The sequence below is a fragment of the Musa acuminata genome, chromosome BXJ1-5 (genome assembly GCF_036884655.1).
Source record: "Musa acuminata AAA Group cultivar baxijiao chromosome BXJ1-5, Cavendish_Baxijiao_AAA, whole genome shotgun sequence".
NCBI lineage: Eukaryota > Viridiplantae > Streptophyta > Magnoliopsida > Zingiberales > Musaceae > Musa > Musa acuminata.
Window position 1 is genome coordinate 45509266 of NC_088331.1, and position 22999 is coordinate 45532264.

General features: G+C 43.3%; 4 protein-coding genes across 6 annotated transcripts; 2 read left to right on the forward strand and 2 right to left on the reverse strand.

Moving 5' to 3' along the window:
* Positions 1–50: 50 nt before the first annotated feature.
* LOC135674560 (leucine-rich repeat receptor protein kinase MSP1-like) lies at positions 51–5811 on the reverse strand. Its single transcript, XM_065184514.1, has 2 exons — positions 5562–5811; positions 51–4135 (listed from the first exon to the last, which is right to left on the reverse strand). The coding sequence occupies exon 2, from the start codon at positions 4067–4069 to the stop codon at positions 170–172; it is 3900 nt and encodes a 1299-aa protein (XP_065040586.1). The 5' UTR covers positions 4070–4135; positions 5562–5811; the 3' UTR covers positions 51–169.
* A 925-nt stretch (positions 5812–6736) lies between these two features.
* LOC135674562 (uncharacterized) lies at positions 6737–12208 on the reverse strand. Its single transcript, XM_065184517.1, has 2 exons — positions 11565–12208; positions 6737–8444 (listed from the first exon to the last, which is right to left on the reverse strand). Exons 1-2 carry the CDS (start codon positions 11837–11839, stop codon positions 7043–7045), a joined length of 1677 nt encoding a protein of 558 aa, XP_065040589.1. The 5' UTR covers positions 11840–12208; the 3' UTR covers positions 6737–7042.
* A 3423-nt stretch (positions 12209–15631) lies between these two features.
* On the forward strand, positions 15632–21323 carry LOC135674563 (uncharacterized). 3 transcript variants are annotated; one of them, XM_065184520.1, is made up of 5 exons: positions 15632–16396; positions 16477–16669; positions 18501–19761; positions 19895–20928; positions 21095–21323. In XM_065184520.1, the coding sequence occupies exons 2-4, from the start codon at positions 16580–16582 to the stop codon at positions 20371–20373; spliced, it is 1830 nt and encodes a 609-aa protein (XP_065040592.1). In that variant the 5' UTR covers positions 15632–16396; positions 16477–16579; the 3' UTR covers positions 20374–20928; positions 21095–21323. The 3 variants fall into 3 exon arrangements, with proteins under 3 accessions (XP_065040592.1, XP_065040593.1, XP_065040591.1); XM_065184521.1 differs by having other exon boundaries at positions 15632–16227; XM_065184519.1 differs by having other exon boundaries at positions 15632–16669.
* A 382-nt stretch (positions 21324–21705) lies between these two features.
* On the forward strand, positions 21706–22149 carry LOC135674017 (cysteine proteinase inhibitor 4-like). The gene has a single exon (XM_065183427.1). The coding sequence runs from the start codon at positions 21706–21708 to the stop codon at positions 22147–22149; it is 444 nt and encodes a 147-aa protein (XP_065039499.1).
* The last annotated feature ends 850 nt before the right edge of the window (positions 22150–22999 follow it).

A 22999-nucleotide genomic window follows, 5' to 3' on the forward strand; every position in this document is an offset into this window, starting at 1 on the left:
ATGATTTAAAAGGAAGATAGACGGTACCGTTACGATTGTATAATCCATCAAATACCGACATGTTACATCCAATTACCATAGTACATGTACGTAACGTCCGACATAATGCATGTTGACGAGGAGTCTCTGTTCTACTGCATTTTACTGAGGTCATACCAGCAAGCATCTATCAGACATGGCGGGTAACGAGATCACCACACGCTTCCATCTTAATCTCGTTGAGCATCTTTACCACCTCGAGCATGGTGGGCCTCTTCCACGGCTCGTCGGCGGTGCATGCGCGTGCGACCGCGAGCACCCGCATCATCTGCTCCCTGGACGGGCCGCCACCGGCGTGGGGCAAGCATGGGTCGAACACCTCAGCCTCCTTCCCACGCCCCACCATCCACCTCACCCACCCAACCAGGTTTCCGCCGCCTTCCACCTCCTCTTGTCCCGTCGGAGGCCATCCCGTCAGCAACTCCAGCGTAACCACCCCGAAGCTGTAGACGTCCCCCTTCGCGGTGGCTCTCATCGTAAGCCCGTACTCCGGCGGGATGTATCCGAACGTCCCCGCGAGGTCAGTGCTGACATGCGTCTCGCAGGCGCTAATTATACGTGCGAGGCCGAAGTCTGAGACTCTCGGCTCGAAGTCTTTGTCGAGTAGGATGTTGCTGGATTTCATGTCGCGGTGAATGATGTGAGGCACGAAGCCATGGTGAAGGAAGGCAAGGCCACGAGCGGATCCCAGGCAAATCTTGAGTCTTACGGGCCAACTGAGGGCGTCGACAGCATCAGCTCGGTTCCGCAGCCAGACCTCGAGGCTCCCGTTCTCCATGTACTCGTATATCAGGAACCGCTCGTCGCCGGAGACGCAGTATCCGAGCAGTGGAACGAGGTTTCGGTGCTTCACTTTCCCGATTGTTTCCATCTCTGCCAAGAACTCGCGGTCGCCCTGGAACTGGCCGCCACCGTGAAGCCTCTTGATTGCCACCACGCATTCCTCCGGCAGAACTGCTCTGTAGACGGTGCCGAAACCGCCATCGCCTATAATTCGAGCTTTGCTGAAGTTCTCGGTAGCTTTCATGATCTCGCTCGGAGTCAGCCGCAGCAGGGCATGTTGAAATGTGGCTACGTTGATGCTCAATGGCTCCTTCATCTTCTTCCCCAGCAGCTCGTCACTGGAGGCCGGCTCGACGGCTGCCAAGTTGGCCTTGTCAGTGGAGACAAGATCCAGGGACTGCTGCCTCATTGCTTTCCACTTGAGCAGAAGGAACACCAGAGCTAGCAATCCTACTGCAGCACCAAGCCCGACGCCCCAAATCAAGCCCCCAGTTGGTGATCGAGTTGGTGGTGGATAAGGTACCAACTGTGCTACACATCGATTTGCTGAAGCGCATTCCTCAGGCGCATACCTGTACAGCTTGTTGCCGGAGAAGTTGGCGAAGGAAAGCCCGACGATACTGCAGACGTCACAGGGGATGTCGCCGAGAAACCCATTGTTGGAGAGGTCCAGATAAGTCAGATAGTCAAGTTTGGAGAGCGATGACGGCAAACTTCCAGTGATACTGTTGTTGTGGAGATCAAGAATAGCCAGGGAGGTAAGATTCGACGCCGACTCCGACATGGTGCCATTCAAGTAGTTGTTGCTGGCATTGAAGATAAGCAGGGAGCTGATCCCCCTGGCAATGCTGCCACCGAACGGGATTGAACCAGAAAGTGAATTCGAGCTGATATCAACATCTGTAAGTGTCTTGATGTCAAAGACGGTCTCCGGAATAGGACCAGTCAGCCTGTTGGACGACAAATTGAGCTTCACTAAGCTGGGGAGCATCAAGCTCAACTCGCTTGGAATGAGACCACCGAGCTGATTGTTTGACAGGAGAAGACCTTGTAGGCTCTGCAATGGGGAAACCTGAACCAGAATCGGGCCGCTGAGGGAATTGAAGGAGAAATCAAGCAAGGTCAGGTTCGTCAGCTCTGCAAGCTCAGGAGGGATGCTGCCACTGAGCATGTTGCCTTGCAGCCTTAGCTCCTTCAACACTGCGCAGTTCTTGATGGCCGCAGGGATCTGACCTGTTAGATTGTTGTAGGAAAGATCGAGCACACCATAGTGCTGCGTGAACTCCGAATCTGGGTAAGCAGCCCGCTGAAATCCAGCACAGATCTCACCTGGAATATGACCAGAGAGTTGGTTGTTCGACAGAACTAAATCGTCCAGCAGATTCAACCGAGATATGGCTTCTGGAATAGAACCAGTCAGATTGTTTGAACCCAAATCCAACGCCACAAGGTTTGTGCACTTGAAGAGCTCGGGTGGTATCTCCCCAGATAGTCTATTTCCATGCAGAGACAAGTTTGTCAGATTTCTCAACTTGCCAATGGACTTCGGTATGGATCCTTCAAAAAAATTATAGTCTAGTTGTAGTCTCTCCAAATTAGAAATGTTGCCGACGGCGATCCGAATGCAGCCTGCAAGTAGATTGCTGCTCAAAGATATCTCTAGAATCGTTGGAGATCTCCACAGTTGATCCGGAACATGTCCAGAGAAATTATTCTGTGACAGTTCCAATGTAACCAGTGGAAGCTCACCCAAGTAGTCTGGTATTTCACCATGTAAGTTGTTCCCAAGTAGGATCAAATCAGTAAGATTAGAGCATCCTCTGAAGGTTTCTTCGATGCTGCCAGTTAGTTTATTCTCCGATAAAGAGAGAGAAGACAAGGACCTGCAATCACATATCTTTGAGGGAATTTCTCCAGAGAGTTGATTGGCATCAGCAGAGAATGAGGTCAGAAATGGCAGATCAAGTGGAGGCAAAGATCCACTGAATTGGTTCTTGCCCAACCTAATGGAGTTTACCATCTTCCAGTTCGAAATCCAGGGGGGAATGGGACCTTCCAGGTGATTTCCTTCTACGATAAATGTAGTGATAGATTCGAGTCCTGCAAGACTTGCAGGAAGAGGACCAGAGAAGGAATTGAAAGACAAGTCTAGGATCTTTAGATTCTTGCAGCTGCCTAGTTGTTCTGGTAAATGCCCACTCAACCCAGCATCAGCTGCAACCAGATACATTAAGTTCACCAAATTTCCTATAGATCGAGGTAGTTCCCCTTCAAAATTGTTCTCTGAAATGTCTAAATCTATTAAGTTCCTGAGATCAGAGATCTCCCTCGGAACAGTTCCTGTGAGCTTGCAACTGTGGAGAGAGAAAACTTTGAGCTGCTTCATCTTGCCAATCTCTACTGGAACACTCCCAGTGAAGCCATTGCGACCCAACCAGAGAGAATCTAGACTTGTCAATCTGCCAATGGTACTTGGTAGAGATCCTATAAAGCTGTTTGAAGAAAGGTCAAGAGTTAAGAGAACTCCAAGGGAACCAATGCCAGGAAAGATGGACCCAGAGAGCCTATTTCGGCTGACATCCAAGTGCAGGAGTCTGCTGAGGTTTTCCAAGCTGCTTGGTAATGTTCCAGACAAGTAGTTAATGCTCAAGTCCAGATACTCCAGATTCTGTAAGCTCCCTATATCTAGTGGAATGCTCCCTGAGAAAGAATTTCCCGAGATCGAAAGCTTCGTGAGACCTTTCAGATGTTCAACTATGATTCTCAAGCCTCCAGAGAAGGAATTGGAGTCAAGGACAAGTTCTTTGAGCATTTTGAGGTTGGCAAGTGAAGAAGGCAGAGCTCCAGAGAGTTGATTCCTGCTCAAATCCAAGGACTGCAGAGTTTGTAGATCACCAAACGAATCTGGAACTTGACCAGAGAATCCACAGCCACTGAGGTTGAGTGCTTTCAGATGTCTGAACTCACCAATGCAGCTCGGAATTGATGAGTTAAGGGGTGTGTAAGATAAATCTATGGCCTGAACTGCTGGACCAACACATGTTATGCCTGACCAGTTGCAGGGACTTTCCACGTTAAACCAGTTAGATAACAAGTTTCTTCCTTGGGAAAGTGAGTCTCTCAGCGTGAGCAACTTCTCCATCTCAACAGTGTAACTTGCATGCAAGAAAGGCGTGTAGGGGACGACGAAGATAACGAAGAATGAGAAGGCATGAAGCGTCTGAGATCTCTTCCCTCTTGTTGACATGCTTATGCAGCTACTGAGAACCTCTAAAACTTGGAGCACTTCAATCTTTAATTTGAGAGGCGTAATCTGCATGATCAAAGCAGAACAAATTCAGTAGGATGTGCACAAAGCTGTTCTTATCCTTACCCTTTCCCATCAATAAGAATGGATCATTCAATACCTGTGTGAGAGAAAAGAACAGGCAAACACAAGAGAAAAGCTACGACAACAAAGAAACTACAGATAGTCGGAACAAGCTTCATATCATAACCATAACTCACTATCTAATACACAGACAGAGCTGGCAAAAGAAATTGATACTATTTGGCTTTCCACCAAAGTGTTACTTTCCTCCTCGCAGAAGCAACTAAAGACAAAAAGGAACAACAAATGGAAAAGAGAACTTTTTGAGAACAGTGAGAAACAGTAGCAATGGGTGTCCCCAGAAGCAAAATAAAATAGAACGGCCACAAGAGACAGAGAACTGAAGCTTTACACAATCAAGTGAAACAAAACCAGCCATCAGAAACACACATCTCGCCAGAAAAAGATGGATCGAAGCATTAAAAGAACCTTCTCTTTTCATAAAAGAAACAAGAGGCACAGTAGAAACCCATACTGTAACAGAAGGAAAAGGCAACAACAAGCCATTCCCAATATCCGAACCACCATACCCTTCTCAGAGCCAGCTGGAAGAGATGGTAAAGGCAAAGCTTTGCAGAAGCCTGGTCCAAATCGGAACTGAGGTCACAAAAGTAAGCCCCAGAGAGAGACGAGAGAGACAGGAATCTCCTACCTCACTCCTCTGAGAGCTCTAACGGCAGGTGAGGTGAGAGCTGGAGATAGGAAGTGGCAGAAAGGTTGGTGAACCGCTCGACCAGTCATGCTGCAGGAAAACATTGGAAACCTGACACTCCGGCTCAGTGGCAGGCGCTCACCAAGAAAGATCTGGAGTCGTCTTGTGGTTCTCGAAGGCTTGGGATCGAGGAGAACCGACGGAGGCGCGAAAGGCGCCATCTTTATGCGGTTTTCTGCTCGAAAACGGGGAGAGAAGACAAGAGGGATTGGATAAAGGTGCGGCAAAAGACGAGGAGTGGAATGCTTTTACGGTTCTAATAGGCGCACTGGCGACGAATCAAATTTTCCACTGTTTGGAATGTGTTCGGAGAAACCGCCACTTAGGGTTTCTTTAACGGATCGAGGAGAATGAACTTTATCTGCTCAATGATCATCGATCGGTTTCGGGAGAGTCGAGAGTACCGAAGTGGATTTGTGTTGAGAAGAACACAAAGAACAGAGCTTCCTTTTGTTAACCGTCTCATCCATATCAAGACGAGAAGAATCCAAACGAAAAAAAGATAATCTTTTTCGTAAAGAAAGCAGCAGCAAGAGAGACGAACACCGGAAGAATTGGTCGCATTGCAACAGAACCACATCAACAGGGCAACAGATCAGACAAAGAGCAAAAGCCGAACGGCGGCGACGAGCGAGCGAGAGACGCAGAGAGCCTCACCGAGCTGTTTCAGCTACCGAGGGGCCCAGAGAATCGGTGTCGCTGCCGGGTTACCTTTCGGCCCCACCACCGAGATCCCCAGCAGACTAAGTTTGGGCCGCGATATCCTTCGCCGTGGTCGACGGAAGAAAGAAACCTGCGCTTGCTTGTGGCAATGTCGATAACTTGCAGGTGTCGTGCTTCTTTTGAGTGTACTCTTTGGTGTGGAGGTCATGAGATGTGCGAGGAGGAATCGTTTCAGAGTGAGAGAGAGAGGAGAAAAGATAAGCTCGGTTTGGGCGTAATCATGACTTACTAATGACTCAGAATGTGATGAGAGAACACTTGGCGTCTTTGTGTTCAGCAATACCGCACTTATGGCCCACAATATTAGGAACGGCGGTTGCCGAATTCTTTTTATATCTGCTTATATCTAATTATTTTGTAATCAATAATAATAAATAATAAATAATTATAATTATTTAAATAAATATATTTTTAATATATTAGAATTGAAAAAATAATAATAATATATTTATCCCTTCACTTATTTTATTTTTTGCACTTAGCTAATTCATAGCCCCACTCGGCCACTCACATGCCACGGTAGACCGGGTCCCACTTCCCATCCAATCAATCCCAGATTCCGTGGAGGTACGTGAGTCTCTCCTCTGACCGCCGGTTCTTTCACTCGTCCCCGATCCACCGTCCAGGCCACGATCAACGAACGGCGGATCTCTCACCGGCTCACCTTTTCTCCCTTTCTCTTCTCACACTTGAAGGAGTGGCTCTTTGGCAGCTGCTTTGTAGCAGTATCTCTCACTGTAGTTGTTGTTTAAGCTTCTCCTTCTCGCGGGCGCAGCTTTTCTGGGAGTCTACGGCTACAGGTAGGGCAAAGGGGTTGGTGACAGCATCTCGACTGCAATGTGTCAGAGGAGAGAGAGAGAGAGAGAGGAAGGGATGGGGAGGAAGCTGAGGTTATTAAAATGGAACGATGATGAGAGTCAACGTAGTTATAGCCTGGAAGGCATATATTAGTAGTCTAGTTTGCGCATTTCATTGCACCAAATGAAATGGAAGATTGAGATGGAGAAATGGAAGAGGGAGTTTGGATCCATATTTGTTGAGGAAGAGTATCCATTTCCACTCATTTGCCTGCCTTGTCAAAGAATTTATTGAGTGCTGAGAAGCTCATCTTAATCAATAAGGAGAGAAGAATTCCTTCTTTTGTTTCCTTTCATTCAATAAGAAGATGAGAGGAAAACTGAATAAATCAGATTTACAGAGCTACAATATCCCATAATAGCCTGACAATCACCCATCAGATCTGAACATTTAGATTGGATCTGTTTATTTATCTAACAACATTATGCACATATCAAACACACAAACAAAAAAGCTAGTGTATCGGCACGAACATAACAAGAAGCATAATTCCGGATTCAACAAGCTGATCGAAGGTGTTTCTTCTCTCTTTTTTTTCTTTGCCGACGAATAAATGATCAGAACATCCATCTTTGAGGCTTTTGCACCGTGCTTCGACGGGGTCTCCTTGGATTCTCTAAGCTATTCCGCTTCATGTTTGATGAGACTGTTGAACTGTGGAAATCATGGCTCCTTTGGGGCAATGCTGAGGTCTGTGATTGTGTTTTACATGCAGGCGTTAAGGCACGCTGCTTCTGCGAGGCTGATCTCTGTGCCGTCAGCATCCTCCGAGTGGAAGTCCATCTGCTGTAGTTCACACAACTCTGGCTCCTACCTACTTGTTGGAGGTTGGTTTCTTTGGGGGTTGGGATGTTTCTGCTTTCCATGGTTTCAGCAGAGTACATGGTATCCTCTTCACTACCAAATTCATTGCCTTCATGCTGCAACTCTGATATCTCCAATGGAGATGAACTGGACTGCACACTGCAGCGATCCTCTTGCCAAGTGCCGATTGGGGGAAGCTTATATTTCCCTTCACGACTGGCTTGTGGTACATCCTTTGGTGACAAGTCATATTCTCTCAACACATTTCCAGGCTCAGACCCTCGAACATTATCTTCATCAGAGAGTACTTGTTTAAGCGGCGGTGGCAGAATGATAGATCTCGGAGCCCTCGGAGGGAAATTAATGTCCAAGAGCTGGATTGGAGCATATTGCTTCTTCTGAAGTGGCCCAGAAATGAGTTTTGGTGATTCAAAAATCTCCGGAGTTGGAATCCCCTGTTCATGGGTACAGCTTAAATCAATAGCCATGTTTTCGTCGTGGGAGAACATTGCATTTGAATTTGCTGAACAGCTTGATCCAAGCTGAAACTTTGATCTTCGATTGACAGGTGAGGATGACAAGATATTATCATTCACCTCCTCAAATGCCTTGAAGACGCGGCGAAGGGTGAAAGAAGCACAAGAATTCCCACTCTTCTGTCCTGTGGGCATTGATCGAATCTTAGACAACTTGGGTTTGCTAACCTCATCCAAGCTCCCTTCCCAGTGCTGATGTAACCAATCACAAATGACTGGAATTGGGATCCCAAACTGCATAGAAGTATCTTTCTTCCATGATAGAGATGACGAAGAGGATGCAGATCTTCCGGTGGGTGACGAGGCAAGTTTCATGGGATCACATACCATAAAAGCTAAGTTTCCATGAACATCAAAACCAGCGGATCCAGGGCACCATGCCACCCCATCTATGAACAGTTTTATGAGGTTGTCAGTGGCTATCACTACTTTTCCCTCACCGACGGCCAGCTCCTTTTTGTCTGTGTGCCCTAAAAGATAAACCACATTACCCAGATCTATATTTGGATTGAAGCAGGTCTTCAAGTAACGAGGCTGCTGCACCTCTGAGGGTGAGTCACTATCCAGAATATCAAGCCCCACTATAGTAAGATCGAGAACAGAACTGGTTATGAAAAATCTGGAACAAGAAAAAGGAACATGAGTACAATGGCCTAATCTGGTTAACCAAGGGAAAAATTACGAAGTATGAACCAGAAGATCAAATTATGTAATTTCAATGATCATCTTTTGTTGTTAAAGCATTAAAGCAAAAGAACAACAGATCATCCTACATATTTAAATGATCTTCTTTTGTTGTTAAAGCAAAAGAACAAATTATGAATGCTTGATGCAAAACATTATGCAGTCAATGCAGACAATCAAATCAACATGGAACTGCACCAATTAAATATTGATCTGTTACGTAATTTGATGTGGATAATAAAATTTTGTATCGGACATTTTTGTATTTCGGTTGATACTTTTTTATGTCTAAATCCATATAATTTCACATCATGCACAATCATTTTGGTGGTTGACCTCCATTCTTGGGGTGCTAATTCTTTGGCCACCTACCACAGTACACAATTTTTAGTTAAAACGAAAAAAGCAGACTCCATTTCTATGCCATGGAATTCACCCATTCAGTAACCGATATCAAACTGAAGAAATTCTAAATCAGTTGCAGTGTAACATTGACCATACATAATTGATGCCTCTTTGGGAGATGATGCCAGAATGCCATATGGCAATTAAGGGGACCAGACTTGTTGGTGATCCTTTTCAGTCAGGCACAAGACATGTTCCTGCTATAGCCGAAAAGAGGGACAACGAGACCAAAAGACATCTGTGCACACATCTCTTTGCACCTATCATTTCTCATGTACTCATCTGTTTCTTAATCATACTGCTCTTGCTACTTATTTTTTCTTCACATTTTCCATTTAACTCTTAGTGAATGAATTTTCAGATTTAACTTGTCCTAAGTGTTTACCTAATGAGGTATGAAGACATATAATCAAATCTTAGCAAATACATGAGATCTCATACCCAATCCTAAAGAAGAGCTTTACTTAAAATTTAGACAAGAAAACTACCATAGTTGGTGCTGATCTGAATACCTTCTTTCTGTATGTTTAATCTGCAACAACTATAAATTCTTAAATGAAAGTCCTTTCAGATGCAAAAGTGAAATGGTGTGAATAATACTATACCATGACATCTTACAAGATGCAGACATTTTAAGCACTATCATAGCTGATCCAGTTACTGGCCTTCTTGGTTGATACTTTGTACAGACTATAATAGTGGTGTTTAAATCAAAACCTGAACTGTATATTATATAATATGATTGTGAACAATTAGAAGTTCTACCCATGATTTAATTTTCAGATATTCTGGTTTTACAATAAATTAAACTTATCCGAAAACGAAAATGCTTATATTTCCTCGGCTCAACAAATTTGATAAAGGCAAAGTGAGAATTTCATCCATCTACTCAATGTGCTCCAAGAATTCCAAGAAAAGAGAATGGTATACCTTCTAGTCCTGCTTGAAAATTTAGTGAACAATGAAATTGTAACAGCCATGGTAAAAAAGGTGATGAAGCTATGTGTTGATACAGAGGTCACACACTTTAATGTTCCAAGATATAGAGGCATAGATTATACTTTATACACACTCTTTTAACCGCAATGTTCCAGATTCCATTAATTTAAGAGCATTTTTCCAATAAATAATTTGCATTTGAGAAAAGTAAAACATAGATTAACCTTCACTGATGTCAAGAAAAGCACGTCAGATTTTTCCATAACTACTATGAAGATTGCCTTTATTGAATTCTAAATGGTTTATAGGGTGCACAATTTCAACAGAAGTAAATATCTTACATTATTATTAGCTTTTGGTTTGCTATAATCTGTATTTACAATTCATGGAAGCAGGAAGTGCCCTTGATTCAAGAGATAATAAGCAGAAAGCTATATTACCTTAAGCTACATAAACCAAATAAATTTCACTGCAAGATTTGGTAAACCCAGGTGGCGCTAAGTAGTTAAATCATATATGTTTCTTGCAGATTGCTTCTCTCGATCACTTGGGAAAAATGTGCACAGTGTTCATTATGCTCATGCACCAATTTACGAAATAAAGGCTTGCACCAAAATGCACATCGGCAATCAGTTCATGGGTACACAATTGAGTAATAAACTGAAGCCATATTTTGGCTTTACCCTCGCTTTAGCTTTCGGAAGTCAAGAAGTTGCAATAACAGCCACAATTCTATTCTCACATAAGATATATTATCAAGGATGTTAAACATGTACATCAACAGGAAAGCCATCATATCCAAAACAAAAAAAACAGATGTAATCACTAAATACTGATTTTAAGCTGAAAAAGAAATCCACATAAATTGGACTTCTCAATATTCGGATAATCGAGGCTATGTACCTTTCCTTAGTTATTGCAAACAGTGGCTAGCAAGGTCCATCATATACATCATGACCACAACCACAATAAAAACCACTAACACAAAGATCTCATGCAAGTTGATAATAGTGAAAGATTTGATCTAGTGATATATAACGAATACAAAGATCAGGTCTTCATGCTAGTTGAATCCATTGCTTGGACATCTTAAGCCGCAAAAACATTTTGAAGCACTGTTAGAAAGAAAAATATACACTTAAATAAACGCAGTAAACAATTGTACCACAAAAATACATCCTTCCCCAGTATTTTTCACTTCAGAAACATAATGAGGTATCTAATCAATCAAAAATGGCTGAGAAACAAATATTATCTTGACCATATCATCAAACTCTTAAGAAGGAAAAAGAACAGCAACCAACCAGTTGCCAGTCTTAAAAGTCCTATGCTCCTTCCACAGTTGAAGACATAATGGTGGTTATAAATACAACTGTCCTATATAATTAACCATTCAGCAGCTATCAATTTAATGCTTCCACTAAGGCTGTCTACATGGTTGCAGATCTTAACCGAACAATACGGGGTCATTCATAACCACACTGTCATGATTCCGCCTACTTCCACATCTATCTACAATTCAAGCACTAGAATTCCAATCTCAAGTCCCAAGTTAAAATTTTGATGTTTTAAGATGAATCTATGAAACTTGTAGTCTAAAGGAGACAGAAAAGGGAAAGATTTGTGCAATGATTTAGCACATGAGAAGACTCGAATTCAGAACTAGAGTACCAAAAAAGGGGATTTTGCTGGGCAAGGGTTAGTAAATGACCTCTGGGGGGCAAGGCGGGCAGGTAAGCGGTCATGGCAGAGGCGGATCTCGGCGGCCTCTGTGGCGGCGGCGGAAGGGAGGTTGGCATGGGTCGTCAGAAGGAGGTTACGATGAATAAGGAACCCAGTCCCCACGCCGCCGCCACTCCCACCCCCGGCGGCGTAGATGGCGGCCAAGGCGGGACCTTTGGAGCAAAAGATGCCACCTTTCACCCTCTCCGACCTCCCTCCGCCCGAGCAGAAGCACCACCTCGACCCTTCTCCCAAGACCCCCATCTCCACTCTTCCCCCACACTCTCTTCTTCCCTCCAATTTAAGGAACAAGCAGCCCAATCAGCGTTGCTCGGCGGAGGCCGTTACGGGTCCGTGCATGTCGGTTGCTGGTGTCGGCGTCTTGGTGCTCCGGCCGACACGTGACGGCACCGATCTATCAGTTTCAAGAGCTGGTCTTCTGTCTTCTTCTTGCTCCCGTCCTAAATAAGGCAAGGACTGATGTTTACACTCCTCCTTTTCACCGGATGTACTTCTACTCTGCGAGAAAGATGTCAAAGACAGGTGCCGCTGTGGTAAAAACAGAGGATTCCGGCGTGGTAATAGGGAGGGTTGGACTTGAAACAGCGGGCTACTCCAGTCAGCATGAGGGAGAAGTGGCTGATCTGTGGAACAAAACAAAAGCACGTAAATTTAGCAGCATTTTATGTACACATACATATATCGTGATGTAATTGTCACCACCCCAAACTTTGCGGTGGAATCGTGTGGTATTTAGTGCTCGTCTTGGCCCCCATGTTTGCTGTGCAAGTTTTGTCCTGTCATCAGCTTCATTTTCCTGAGAACAATCATAGAATTCCTTCGTCAAACCGAATCTATATTTACAGAAGGTCACAAGGTGAATCTTGCTCCCTTTGGTTATATATACGTCTGGCAAAATCTACTGGTTTTTAGGGATCTCCGAGCTGCCAAGATACATGAGAATCAATCTGACCATGGAGATCAGCCCAGCGTTCTCTCTACAGCAGTGTTTTCCAACACTGTTAAGACTCGAAAGGAGAATGTGTTGCAGAAGGTTTGATATGTGATGGGGAAAATATTTACTTCCAATACTGTGGAAGCACAATTAATGAGTGGAAAATGGTCCCCCATTAACAATTCAACAACTTGGAGATCGACTCAATATAAAATAAAAATGTTGGATAAATATTTCACCTATATCATAAAAATATTTTTCTAGATTAAACCTATAATCCATCGATCATAATAATCGATGTTAATTATTGTTAACGTAAAACTTTATTTTTCATCTCGGAACTAACAAAAGCAGAGAAATCTCGGATTCGGATCGTAGGTGGATTCGACCCGATAACGTAAGATCCGAATCCGACAAGTTGAGGAATCCAAAAAGTGGAGACATCAGATTTGTACGATCCAATAAGATTGATGAGATACATAAAGTCTTCCTCCTCCGTTGACGGCCTCAAACACCGAAGCCCCCTTCTCCGAGCTCCACCCGCCACGCCCGCCACCAACAAGGCCGGCGAGGCCATAGGCTCATGCTACACTGCAACCACATCTACGGCATGGCATACTTCTCCTTCACCAAGATCATCCCCTCCGAGAAGCCCATCACCCTCTTCCGCCGTGCAGCGAGATTTCACCTACATCGACGATGTCGTCGTCAAGGGTTGCCTCTGCGCCCTCAACACCGCCGAGAAGCGATGCCCTGCACAGCTGAGAGTATAAAACCCTGGCAACGCCTCGCTGGTGCCGGTGGCGAAGATGGCGGGCATCCTGGAGGACCTTTTGGGGCGGAAGGCAAAGAAGAACGTCGTCACGCTGCGCGCATGCAGAACGAGGCCGTGCCCTTCACCCACGCCAACGTCAGCCTGGCCGACAGTGACTTCGGGTATCGGCCGACGGCACGACCTCGCCACCGGGCCGAGGAAGTTCGTGAAGTGGTATTATACCTCGTTACTCGTTCGCCAGCACAATGAAAGCATAATATATCTTTTAGTATATGTTGATGATATTATTATCACAGGAAATGATCCTTTGAAGACTCAGGCATTTCTAAAGCACTTGGCCGATCGATTCTCCCATAAAGATTTAGGAACTTTAAGCTACTTTTTGGAAGTGGAAACAACATTTACACCTTCCTTCATGTCTCTTCCTATCACAAAGAAAGTATATTCAAGATTTATTATCAAAGACAAACATGCATGAAAGAGGTTACAACTCCTCTCTCTATCAATGAATCACTTAAATTATGTGATAGAAGTCCTACTACATATTCGACTTAATATCGATAAGTCCTTGGCTCCTTACAGTACTTAGCTCTCACCCGTCCAGTTATTTCATTTGCCGTCAATAAATTATCGCAATTCATGCATCGACCATCTACTACGCATTGGTCTGCGGTCAAACGAATTTTGCGGTATCTTAAAGGGACTCTTAATCATGACATTTTTCTTCGCAAAAATACTTCACTCCATCTTCATGCTTTTGCTGATGCTGATTGGGCAGGGAACTTTGATGATAGAACTTCTACGTCCGGATACATTGTTTTCCTTGGAGCTACTCCAATCAATTGGAGTTCAAAAAAACAAAAGACGGTTGCACGATCTACAATTGAAGCTGAATATCGTGCCATCACCATCGCCGCTGTTGAACTCAATTGAGTCACAAATCTGCTCAAGGAACTCAACGTCAACTCCACAGTTATTCCTACAATATATTGTGATAATATTGGAGCTACCTACTTATGTGCTAATCCAGTGTTCCATTCTCGCATGAAACACATAGCTATTGACTTCCACTTTGTGCGAGATCAAGTTGTTAGACATCAACTCCGTGTTTCTCATGTACATACAGCTGATGAAATCTCTAAGCAGTTGAGAAAAATCCTCCATGCTGAATGTGTATAACCTCTCTACTGAGTGTGTATAAATAGCTATCAAGAGCTCACTATCAAAATTAACTAGACAATTACATCTTATACATTTCATAGTTTCTTCTACAACTTCTATCTTTCTATATTCTTCGTTTAATTTTTATCAGAGAGTATTACAGCGTGAAGACTACCGAGAAAGTAGAGGAGGGTGTGTGTGTTCTTTCTTTTAATCACATATATATATATATATATATATATATATCTTTTTATATGAGAGAGAGAGAAAGAGACTTGAGTAATGGGAAAAAGAGATAAGATAAAATCTAATCAATAAAATAGATAAAAAAAAATATTTTAATATAAAAAGATATATTTATTATCTTAAAAAATATTTTATTATCATATATTTTTATTATTATAAAATTTTATAAATTTTTTTATAAAAAAATATGTCGAGTAATATTTCAGACCTTTAATTTGATAGGTGAATTTAGGACATAGTCACTATCACATCAAATTGACTTAATATTTATTAATATTATAGATTTATTGTAAATCTTATACCAATTGTGACCCACTCCAAATATTTTATTGGCATTATTTGGATACACAAGAATCATGTGTTGTTTACCCCTTCCTATCGATTCATGTTGGATCAACTCAACAAAATGAGAGACCACATGGAAGTGCTTGATTTAACTGTGCTCAATTTATTCCACATGTTCTTCCCATTCTAACTTCATGTGAATCATGTGGTGTTCCCCATTCCATATCAAATTGAATGCCTCATGATGGATTTTGCTTTTATTTGTTAAAATAATACAAGAAATTAATCTCTATTATGGAAGATGTTGAAGGACTTGCATGTTCTCAAGCTAACCTAACAACAATAATAAATAATATTATAATTGGATATGATAACCCAAATCCAAAACCTATCAATAGATTCTGTCACTCACCCAAACTCAAATTAATTTGCGTGGCTTTGTGTCTGCAATTTCCCCTCCCTTCAAAAATGCAATTTTAATATAATTATTATTATTATTTTTTTGTGGACCAAATCTCCCTACAAATATCATGTGAAATAATAAATTTAATTTCCATTTTTTATTATATTTTATATTTATTTTCCTCTCTGGAGGCAGACACACACTACAAATACCCAACCCTCGACCCCTTCACACCCCTTCTCTTCGTGTCTTGGGGTTACATTGAAAGGGAACCGAAAGGAAGGGGAGCGCTCGATAGATCGGTAGAGCGAGCCACAGCAACGAGCAAAAGAGGAGCAAATTTGACATTATTAGGTTTCCAGATTACCGGAATCGAACAAAGCTCGAGTCTTCTCTTCCTTTTTCTTTCGTTTTCCCTTTTCAAGCATCTCCGGGAATCCTTTTTCTTCTTTGCCCCGGAAAAAAATCGATTTTGTTCACCCCCTCGCCGAACCCGTGCGCCTCCTATTTCTTGGCGTCCGCCGCCCCCAGGCTCCGGTTACCGGATCGAGACGGCCGAGGGTTTCGGTGCTGGGAACGAGATATTGGTTTGTGGAGCGTTCTGGAGTGTTCTGGGGACCGCATCTCCCCCTCTCCGGATCTTTCGGGCAACTCGGCCGGTGGCTCTGCTTGTTGGGACTCGCTCCCTACTGAGAAAAAGAGGCGTCTTTTCATCACCGATCCTGGCTTTTGAGTCCTAGGATTGATCACGGTCGAGGACTCGGAAGGGGGATGCACCTGGGAATTCTTCCCGAAGTTGCCTCCAAGGTCGTGTGTAGCCGCTTGAGGTGATTGGTTCTTCTTGAGATAGGCAGTGCTGGAGATAGAGTTCTTGGTTCTTTCTGTTGATCACGATTCGCTGGTCACTTAGCATTCTCGAGGTGCCATAAAAATGTGATTTTGCACATAATAAGAGGAGCAAAGGACTTAGGTTACAAGTTTATTTGGATACTCTAGGTTGGCTATTTGCTCGGTTAGAACATCTTTTTCCAGAGTTCCATTGCCGTGCGCTGAGTAGAGTTATATGGTTGTTTCAGCGTGTGGACATGGTTTATGGACAGGAGCATGGCTGGTGGCCCGATCACTGCAACAGCTGAACTGCAAATTAGGTCTTTCTTGCCAACAAAGGGTCACTGAGCAATGTCTCGCTGCTTCCCTTTTCCACCACCGGGATATGAAAAGAAGGTGAAGAATGAGGCAAGGAGCGGCCATGTAGATTCACCGGCAAAGGTGCTTATTCGATAAGTTCATCCAAGCATACTTGCTTTTACTAGCTTTTGTTTCCCTTCTTTCATTCCTTGCCAGGTACTAAGACATTTGCCCTGGTAATTGATGGTGGATGTTAAGGCAATTGGTGAATACATGTGGGCGTACTGTTTTCTATATAAGCTGATCATAGTCTTTATGGCCATAGATAGTGCACAAATTGCATTACAGTAGGGATGAGGGAGTGGTTATATTTCACTGCATAGTGTAAGATAGTATTTTATTTATTTGAGACAAAATCATATATAGGGCTATTATTTTTGTGTGGAAATAGGAAACTAATAAATTGTTTTAATATCTTCCGATCATCAAATAAAATATAGGGTCTTGTTCTCAGGGATTAAACAAAGAACACTACTGCATTTTTTAGTCAGTTAAATTGAGGTTCCTTATATTCTTTTTTATCTTCTAATTTTTCATCGCATCTAAAACTTGCCATTCTTGTTCAATGTAAAATATTAGGTGAAAATGATTTTTATTGACAGACTAGAAGATTCTACACGTCTAATTCTTGGACAGGACCCACCTCCCTTGGGAATTCATTAGTTTATGCTAAATAATTGTTGATAAATTGTTTGTCTAATTTTTTCATGACTTGGTGTTACACTTTGAGAAATTTTTTGACTTAAAAGATTATTTATTTTTTAGATATTTCCTTTTCATGCTGAAGTTTTAGAAGGAGAATTATGCTTTTCGTATAAGATGCTTCTAAAATTTTTGGACTTTTTTTTTTTTTTGGGTTCTTGCCAAAGTTCACTTTTGTTGCAGCACATGCAACAGTTATTGAAGTTGTGCATTTAATACTTTCTCATTTCTCTAGTTATTCTAACACTTCCCAGTTGTCTGATTCAAATCTCTTTCAGCAATTTTATTTAGATGTTGAAAAAACTAATTTCCTCTCCATATTTTTCTCAATTTTCACATTGCTTTGGTTGGTCTAAGATAATCTCCTTGTATCAGTTCCTTATATTTAGTGGAAATACTTGTATCATAAAGAGAAATCCAGTGTCTTTATTTTCTTGGTAATAGCATAATTTAGAAAGCAAAGCTGACCTGTTTTCTCATGTTTGGTCTAATGCTGATTCATTTATAAAATTTGTTGTGTTAACCTGAGCAACTGAAAGTGTATGATACAATAAGCCGACCATAATGATGGAGAATACTGGTTATAATGAACTGTAGAGCTGTCATTGCATCTTTATTTCAATTTTGTGGTTTACTGGAATGAAATTTATGTGATCTTGAATACCTTTTATGACTGTGAGATGACTTTATTTCTCGAGATATTCTTTTATCGTACTTGGGGAATATATTCATCAACTCAAGTGATGAGAGTTCCATAGTCTTCTCGGAGGTGATCTGATTTCTTATCCAGGTTAGTGAGAAGAGAGACCTCTAGCTTGTTATTTGTTGTATAGGTCAAGGGTCTGTGTTACATGTCCTTTCATGCTTGAGTCAATCGAGGGAGCTTTGTTCTTTTATACCTTGCTGTATGGATATTTTGTTAGCATTGCTTGCAACAACCTGAAGCTGAGTTCTTGAGTTTTAGGTATCTAGAAATAGGTTTAAGTTCAACTAGATGTGTATTATCTTAGGATTTGCAAAGATACATTGGCTTTCTTTTTATTTTGTCATTAGATTTGTAGTACTGTCCGAAGTTTTATCTTCAATCATGTTTGTAGCATTTGTCCTTGTAATGTCTGTTTAGTATTTGTAGTGCGCTTGAGAATATAGAAAAGTGATTTCAATTTTTTGTTTTGGCAAACCTTTTGTTACCTTGGATTATCATTTTCAGGAGAATCACAAAGAGAAGCATAAAAAGGAGAAGAGGCACAAAGATAAAAAAGAAGGTGAAAAAAGGAAGGACAAAGACCAAAGTAAAGATAGGCACAGAGAGAAGAAGGATAGAAAAGAAAAGCACAAGGACAAGAAAAAGGAGAAGAATAAGGACAATGGTGGAAACAGGATATCTGAAGATGGGAATGAGAAACAGACTCAGTTTGACAACAAAGACAGGCTTGAGGTCAGCTGGAAAACTGAAGAAGTTAAACCTTGTAAATTTGCTGACGAGTTGGACTATTGGATCAAAAATGAAGAAAAGGTCGCAACAACGAGAATGCTTGGTGATTTTGGTAGTTCGATCCAAAGAAGCTCTGATGTCTCAGGTGCTGAATCTGCAATGGTTATGGAAAGAGTTGCAAGCAATAAAAACATTGCTGGTTCCATGGATTCTTCTTCCAGGAGAATTAATGGGATGGAAAGGCAAACAGACAACTTCACCAGTTCAATTCGAAGTCATTCTGAGGTCTTTGGATTTGCAAATGCAGTGCAAAAGGAAAAAAATTTAAAGAACAAGTTGATCTCAAATGTCAGTCATCTTGGGCAAAGAGGAAATGATGGTAGGTTACAAGCAGTAGATAACTCTAGGGTTCCCATCCAACAAAGATCTGATGGTCCACACACTGCAACTGCAGTGGAAAAGGAGAACTGTAAACATAACAAAGTTGTCACAATTCCCAGCAGCAAAGTGCAAAGATTATTTAATGGAATGAACCGATCAAAAGAAAACCTCTCCCTTCTGGCACATGGAAAGATAGATGGCATTTGCCTTGTGAAGACAATAGAGAACAGGGGAGAGATAAAGAATGTTGTTACAAGCCACATTTTCATAGAGCAGAGAGAAGAGGATGGGATTGGCAGATCAATGAAGGATGCAGACAAAAGGATCAAGGGGAATGAGAAGAACAAGGACAGGGAAGCTTATGGTGGAAACGAAAAGAGACACAAGGACAAAGATCGGGATAAGAAGAAGAAGAAAAAGAAGAAAAAGGACAAGAACAAACTTGATGACAAAGAAAAAGAGCAGGCAAGAAATGGAGAGAAAGGTGGGCAAACACATAAAGAACGTGATGAAATAAAGAACAACATAGGTAAAAAGGATCAGATAGATAGTCCGAATCTAGAGCCAGTGGCTTCTCAGAGGGACAACAAAAAGAGTGACAATACTCGTGAAAATAGGAAGAGAAAGGAACTTGAGATGAATGGTTTTTCACATGGTGAGTAATCATTCTTAGCTACTGTAGTTAGTGGCCTTCTTTTGATTCTGCAAGAACAATTCAGTTCTGCTGTATTATAGATGTCATTTGCTTTGTTTATGGTTGTGTTACCACATTTGCTTTGTCATTACAGAGAATGATTCACAGCCGAACAAGTTCCAAAGAACAACTCCTTCCCCCCACCTTGTAGAAAATGGGAGAACAGTGGACTTATCCGATGTTGCTTGTTCCTCCATAAAGCCCGAGGCCATAAACAACATCGAGGTAAGAAAGCTCCCTTTAGATATCAAGGAACACACTGTAAATGGCACAAGAGTAGCTCATTCATCTCCAGATGGCTCAAGGCATCCTGCTGTTGTCGTCAATGCAAAGGTCCAAGTTTCTGTGAAGGCTCCTCACCCGGATTCCAAGTATCTTAGTGAAATATACTCTGTTCCCAAAATATATGATGTACCCAAGTATGATGATCAAGAGTGGCTATTGGGCAGCTGCAACTTCCAGTCAACCCAAAAGTCAAAGCTCTCAGCCGATGAGACTCCCCAAGTGTGGGCCGAGGCAGTGAGACTCGGGTCAGAGGATGTTCTTGCATTGCCCTATGTCATTCCATTCTGATACTGTCTGATTCATACCGAAGACATGGTAGCAGGATCCAGATACATCACTCATTCCTTCTTGCTGCCCTTCATTGCATCTGCCTTCCGCAGATAAGAATTCCAACTTGTTGGAGCAGTATCACAGACACCATTGATCCATGAGATAGCTCCCAGCTTGCGGGATCTGAGCAAATCAACACATGGTTAAGTTCCTACCTAAAATGAGCCTCTATGCTGCAATGTTTCAAGTCCACAAGATCGGAAGGGAGATCTTCCTACATGTTACATCTATGGATTGGATTACAATGACTGCCATCACAACAGGTGTTGCTGCTGCCCCACCACACAGTTTTGATTCATGTAAATCTATTCATAACATGAAATGTACAATAGAAGGACAAGAGAAGAACATTAAAGAGGCTGCTGTGGGCTGACTTTGTTTTGACTTGGGGGAAAGGTTTGATTGTTTAGCTACGACAGAAGCACCACTAATTTGGGATGCGTTTGTTTGGTTGCACAAGATGAAAGATAGGACATATCATTTACTCTGCATGGATGCTTGCTTAAACAGCAGGTATGTTCATGGTTGACCTTTGCTTATCGAAACCATTGCAGTCATTTGTTATATGAAGTAACATTTTGACAAAGTCTGTGTCATGGATATTTATTGTCCTCAAGATTTGATGATTCAGTAAATGATGTAACCATCTTGTCTCCTCTGTCTGTGTGTGGATTACCAGATGGCTGAGTGCGGCGTGGAGAGACTGTGGGCGACGATGGATATGTGATGGCAGCAGCGGACGTGGGAGGGATGGGCGCCTCACCCCACGACAGCTGTTCCTCTTCCAAGGGTGTGTTCTGATCATCATCTTCTTACTCTGTTTTCTGTAGTACCCACAGATGATGAGCATTCCTACGATGATTTCTTATCCAAATCAAATATATATTGTTGGGAAAATATCATGTCTAGATTGCTTGTCATTGAAGATAGATTACGTGTGCGTGGGTCGAACACGTAGCCGATTCGTGAGGCATGCAGAAGCCGAGCTCTGCAAGCCCATAGATGCTGCATGCGGTCATGGTGGTGGAGGTGTGGGTGTCGATAAGGTAGCAGCAGCGGCAAGCACTTGTGCCAGAAAGCGCAACCAAACAAAGGGAGGGCCACGTGAAGCGCGCAGGGCCGTCTTGAGACGCGGCACGCCGCTCGACCTTCCCCTGTTTTACGTGTCCCGCTTCAATCTCTCCCATCCCTCCCCCTCTCTCTTCCCCCCTAAGCCCCTATATATGTCTCTCTCTTCCCACCACCACCTTCGTCCCCATTGCCTTCCTTCCCTTGCCTTGTCTTCTCCCCATGGCTTCTCTCGATCGCTGTCTTCTCCTCCTCGTCCTCCTCTTCTCCGGCCTCATCGTCTCCACCTCCTCGGCCTACAGCGGGCGCATGGTCGGGGCCCGGACGGAGGTGCAGGACGTGGAGACCAACAAGGAGGTGCAGGACCTCGGCCTCTTCTCCGTCGACGAGTACAACCGCCGCCTCGCCCTCCGCGGCGCCCGCCTCCTCACCTTCTCCCGCGTGGCGGCCGCGCAGCGGCAGGTGGTGTCCGGGATCAAGTACTACCTCCAGGTGGTGGCCGCCGTGAAAGGTACCGGCGAGGAGGGACAGCAGCACCGAACCTTCGACGCCGTGGTCATCGTCAAGCCCTGGCTCAGCTCCCGGTCGCTCGTCTCCTTCGCCCCCCGCCGCCCGGCCCTCAACAGCCTAGATAACGTCGGCGACGCCCACCTTAATGTCCGATAGAGAACCCACCCACATGAAGAAGTAGCGTCAAATAAGAAGTGTGTGTCTTCTTTGGCTATTCCTATAGAAGATGAAGAGTGTGTTTAGAATAACGATGGCTTGTTGAAGCCAATCTTGAAATCGGCAATCCTTTTTGGTTTTCTTTTTCCCTTCTTTTTTCCTCTCTTGTAGCCAATCTTCGTTGGAATTATGTTCTGCATGAAACCATCCAATTGATCTTATCGGTCGAGAATTACTAATCTTAAAGCTCACAGAAATGAATCTGAAGCCGTCTTCTCCAAGAACTGCAACCATTACAGGGATTCAGGCACTGTGCCACCACCTCTACCCAAATCCGATCGCTACCGAGTCCACAGACCACATCGGATCGGACATGAGAGTGCGGTAACGCACATCATCTCGTCGATGCAGACGCTACGCTACGCTGCGGGTCGTCGAAGGTGAGGGGCTGGCGAACGTCGTCGTCGTCGTCGTGCAGCCGACGAAGAGGATCCCATCGCATCGCTTGCTGCTGCAGCACGCGAGCGCATGAACGAGGCTGACCGCTCCATTAGTCTCGCAGCTATCGGCACCAACCGCGGATGCTCCTCTAGGAAGAACTCCCGGAAGCACTTGGGGCATAGGTTGCGTATTCCGGGGGGCTCGACGACGCCGCAGCCGGCGACAGCGCAGACGTTCTCCTTCGAGGGCATCGTGGGACTTCGGGGAAGAAGAAGAGTCGCTTGTAGGGGAGAGAGAGAGTTGAGATTGGGGTGCTGCTATTTATGGGTTGGAAACTAATTCCAGTACTAAAAGATCTCTCTGTTTCCTAATTTGGACGCCTATTTTTGACTTGGATTAGGATTATATA

Excerpts from the sequence above, each read along its gene's own strand:
- LOC135674017 (XM_065183427.1), top strand. The coding sequence starts at position 21,706 with ATGGCTTCTCTCGATCGCTGTCTTCTCCTCCTCGTCCTCCTCTTCTCC.
- LOC135674560 (XM_065184514.1), bottom strand. The coding sequence starts at position 4,069 with ATGTCAACAAGAGGGAAGAGATCTCAGACGCTTCATGCCTTCTCATTC.
- LOC135674562 (XM_065184517.1), bottom strand. The coding sequence starts at position 11,839 with ATGGGGGTCTTGGGAGAAGGGTCGAGGTGGTGCTTCTGCTCGGGCGGA. Across the intron at positions 8,445-11,564 it reads GCCCGCCTTGCCCCCCAGAG|ATTTTTCATAACCAGTTCTG; the intron begins GTCATTTACTAA and ends TTCTTGTTCCAG.
- LOC135674563 (XM_065184519.1), top strand. The coding sequence starts at position 16,580 with ATGTCTCGCTGCTTCCCTTTTCCACCACCGGGATATGAAAAGAAGGTG. Across the intron at positions 16,670-18,500 it reads ATGTAGATTCACCGGCAAAG|GAGAATCACAAAGAGAAGCA; the intron begins GTGCTTATTCGA and ends TATCATTTTCAG. Across the intron at positions 19,762-19,894 it reads GATGAATGGTTTTTCACATG|AGAATGATTCACAGCCGAAC; the intron begins GTGAGTAATCAT and ends TTGTCATTACAG.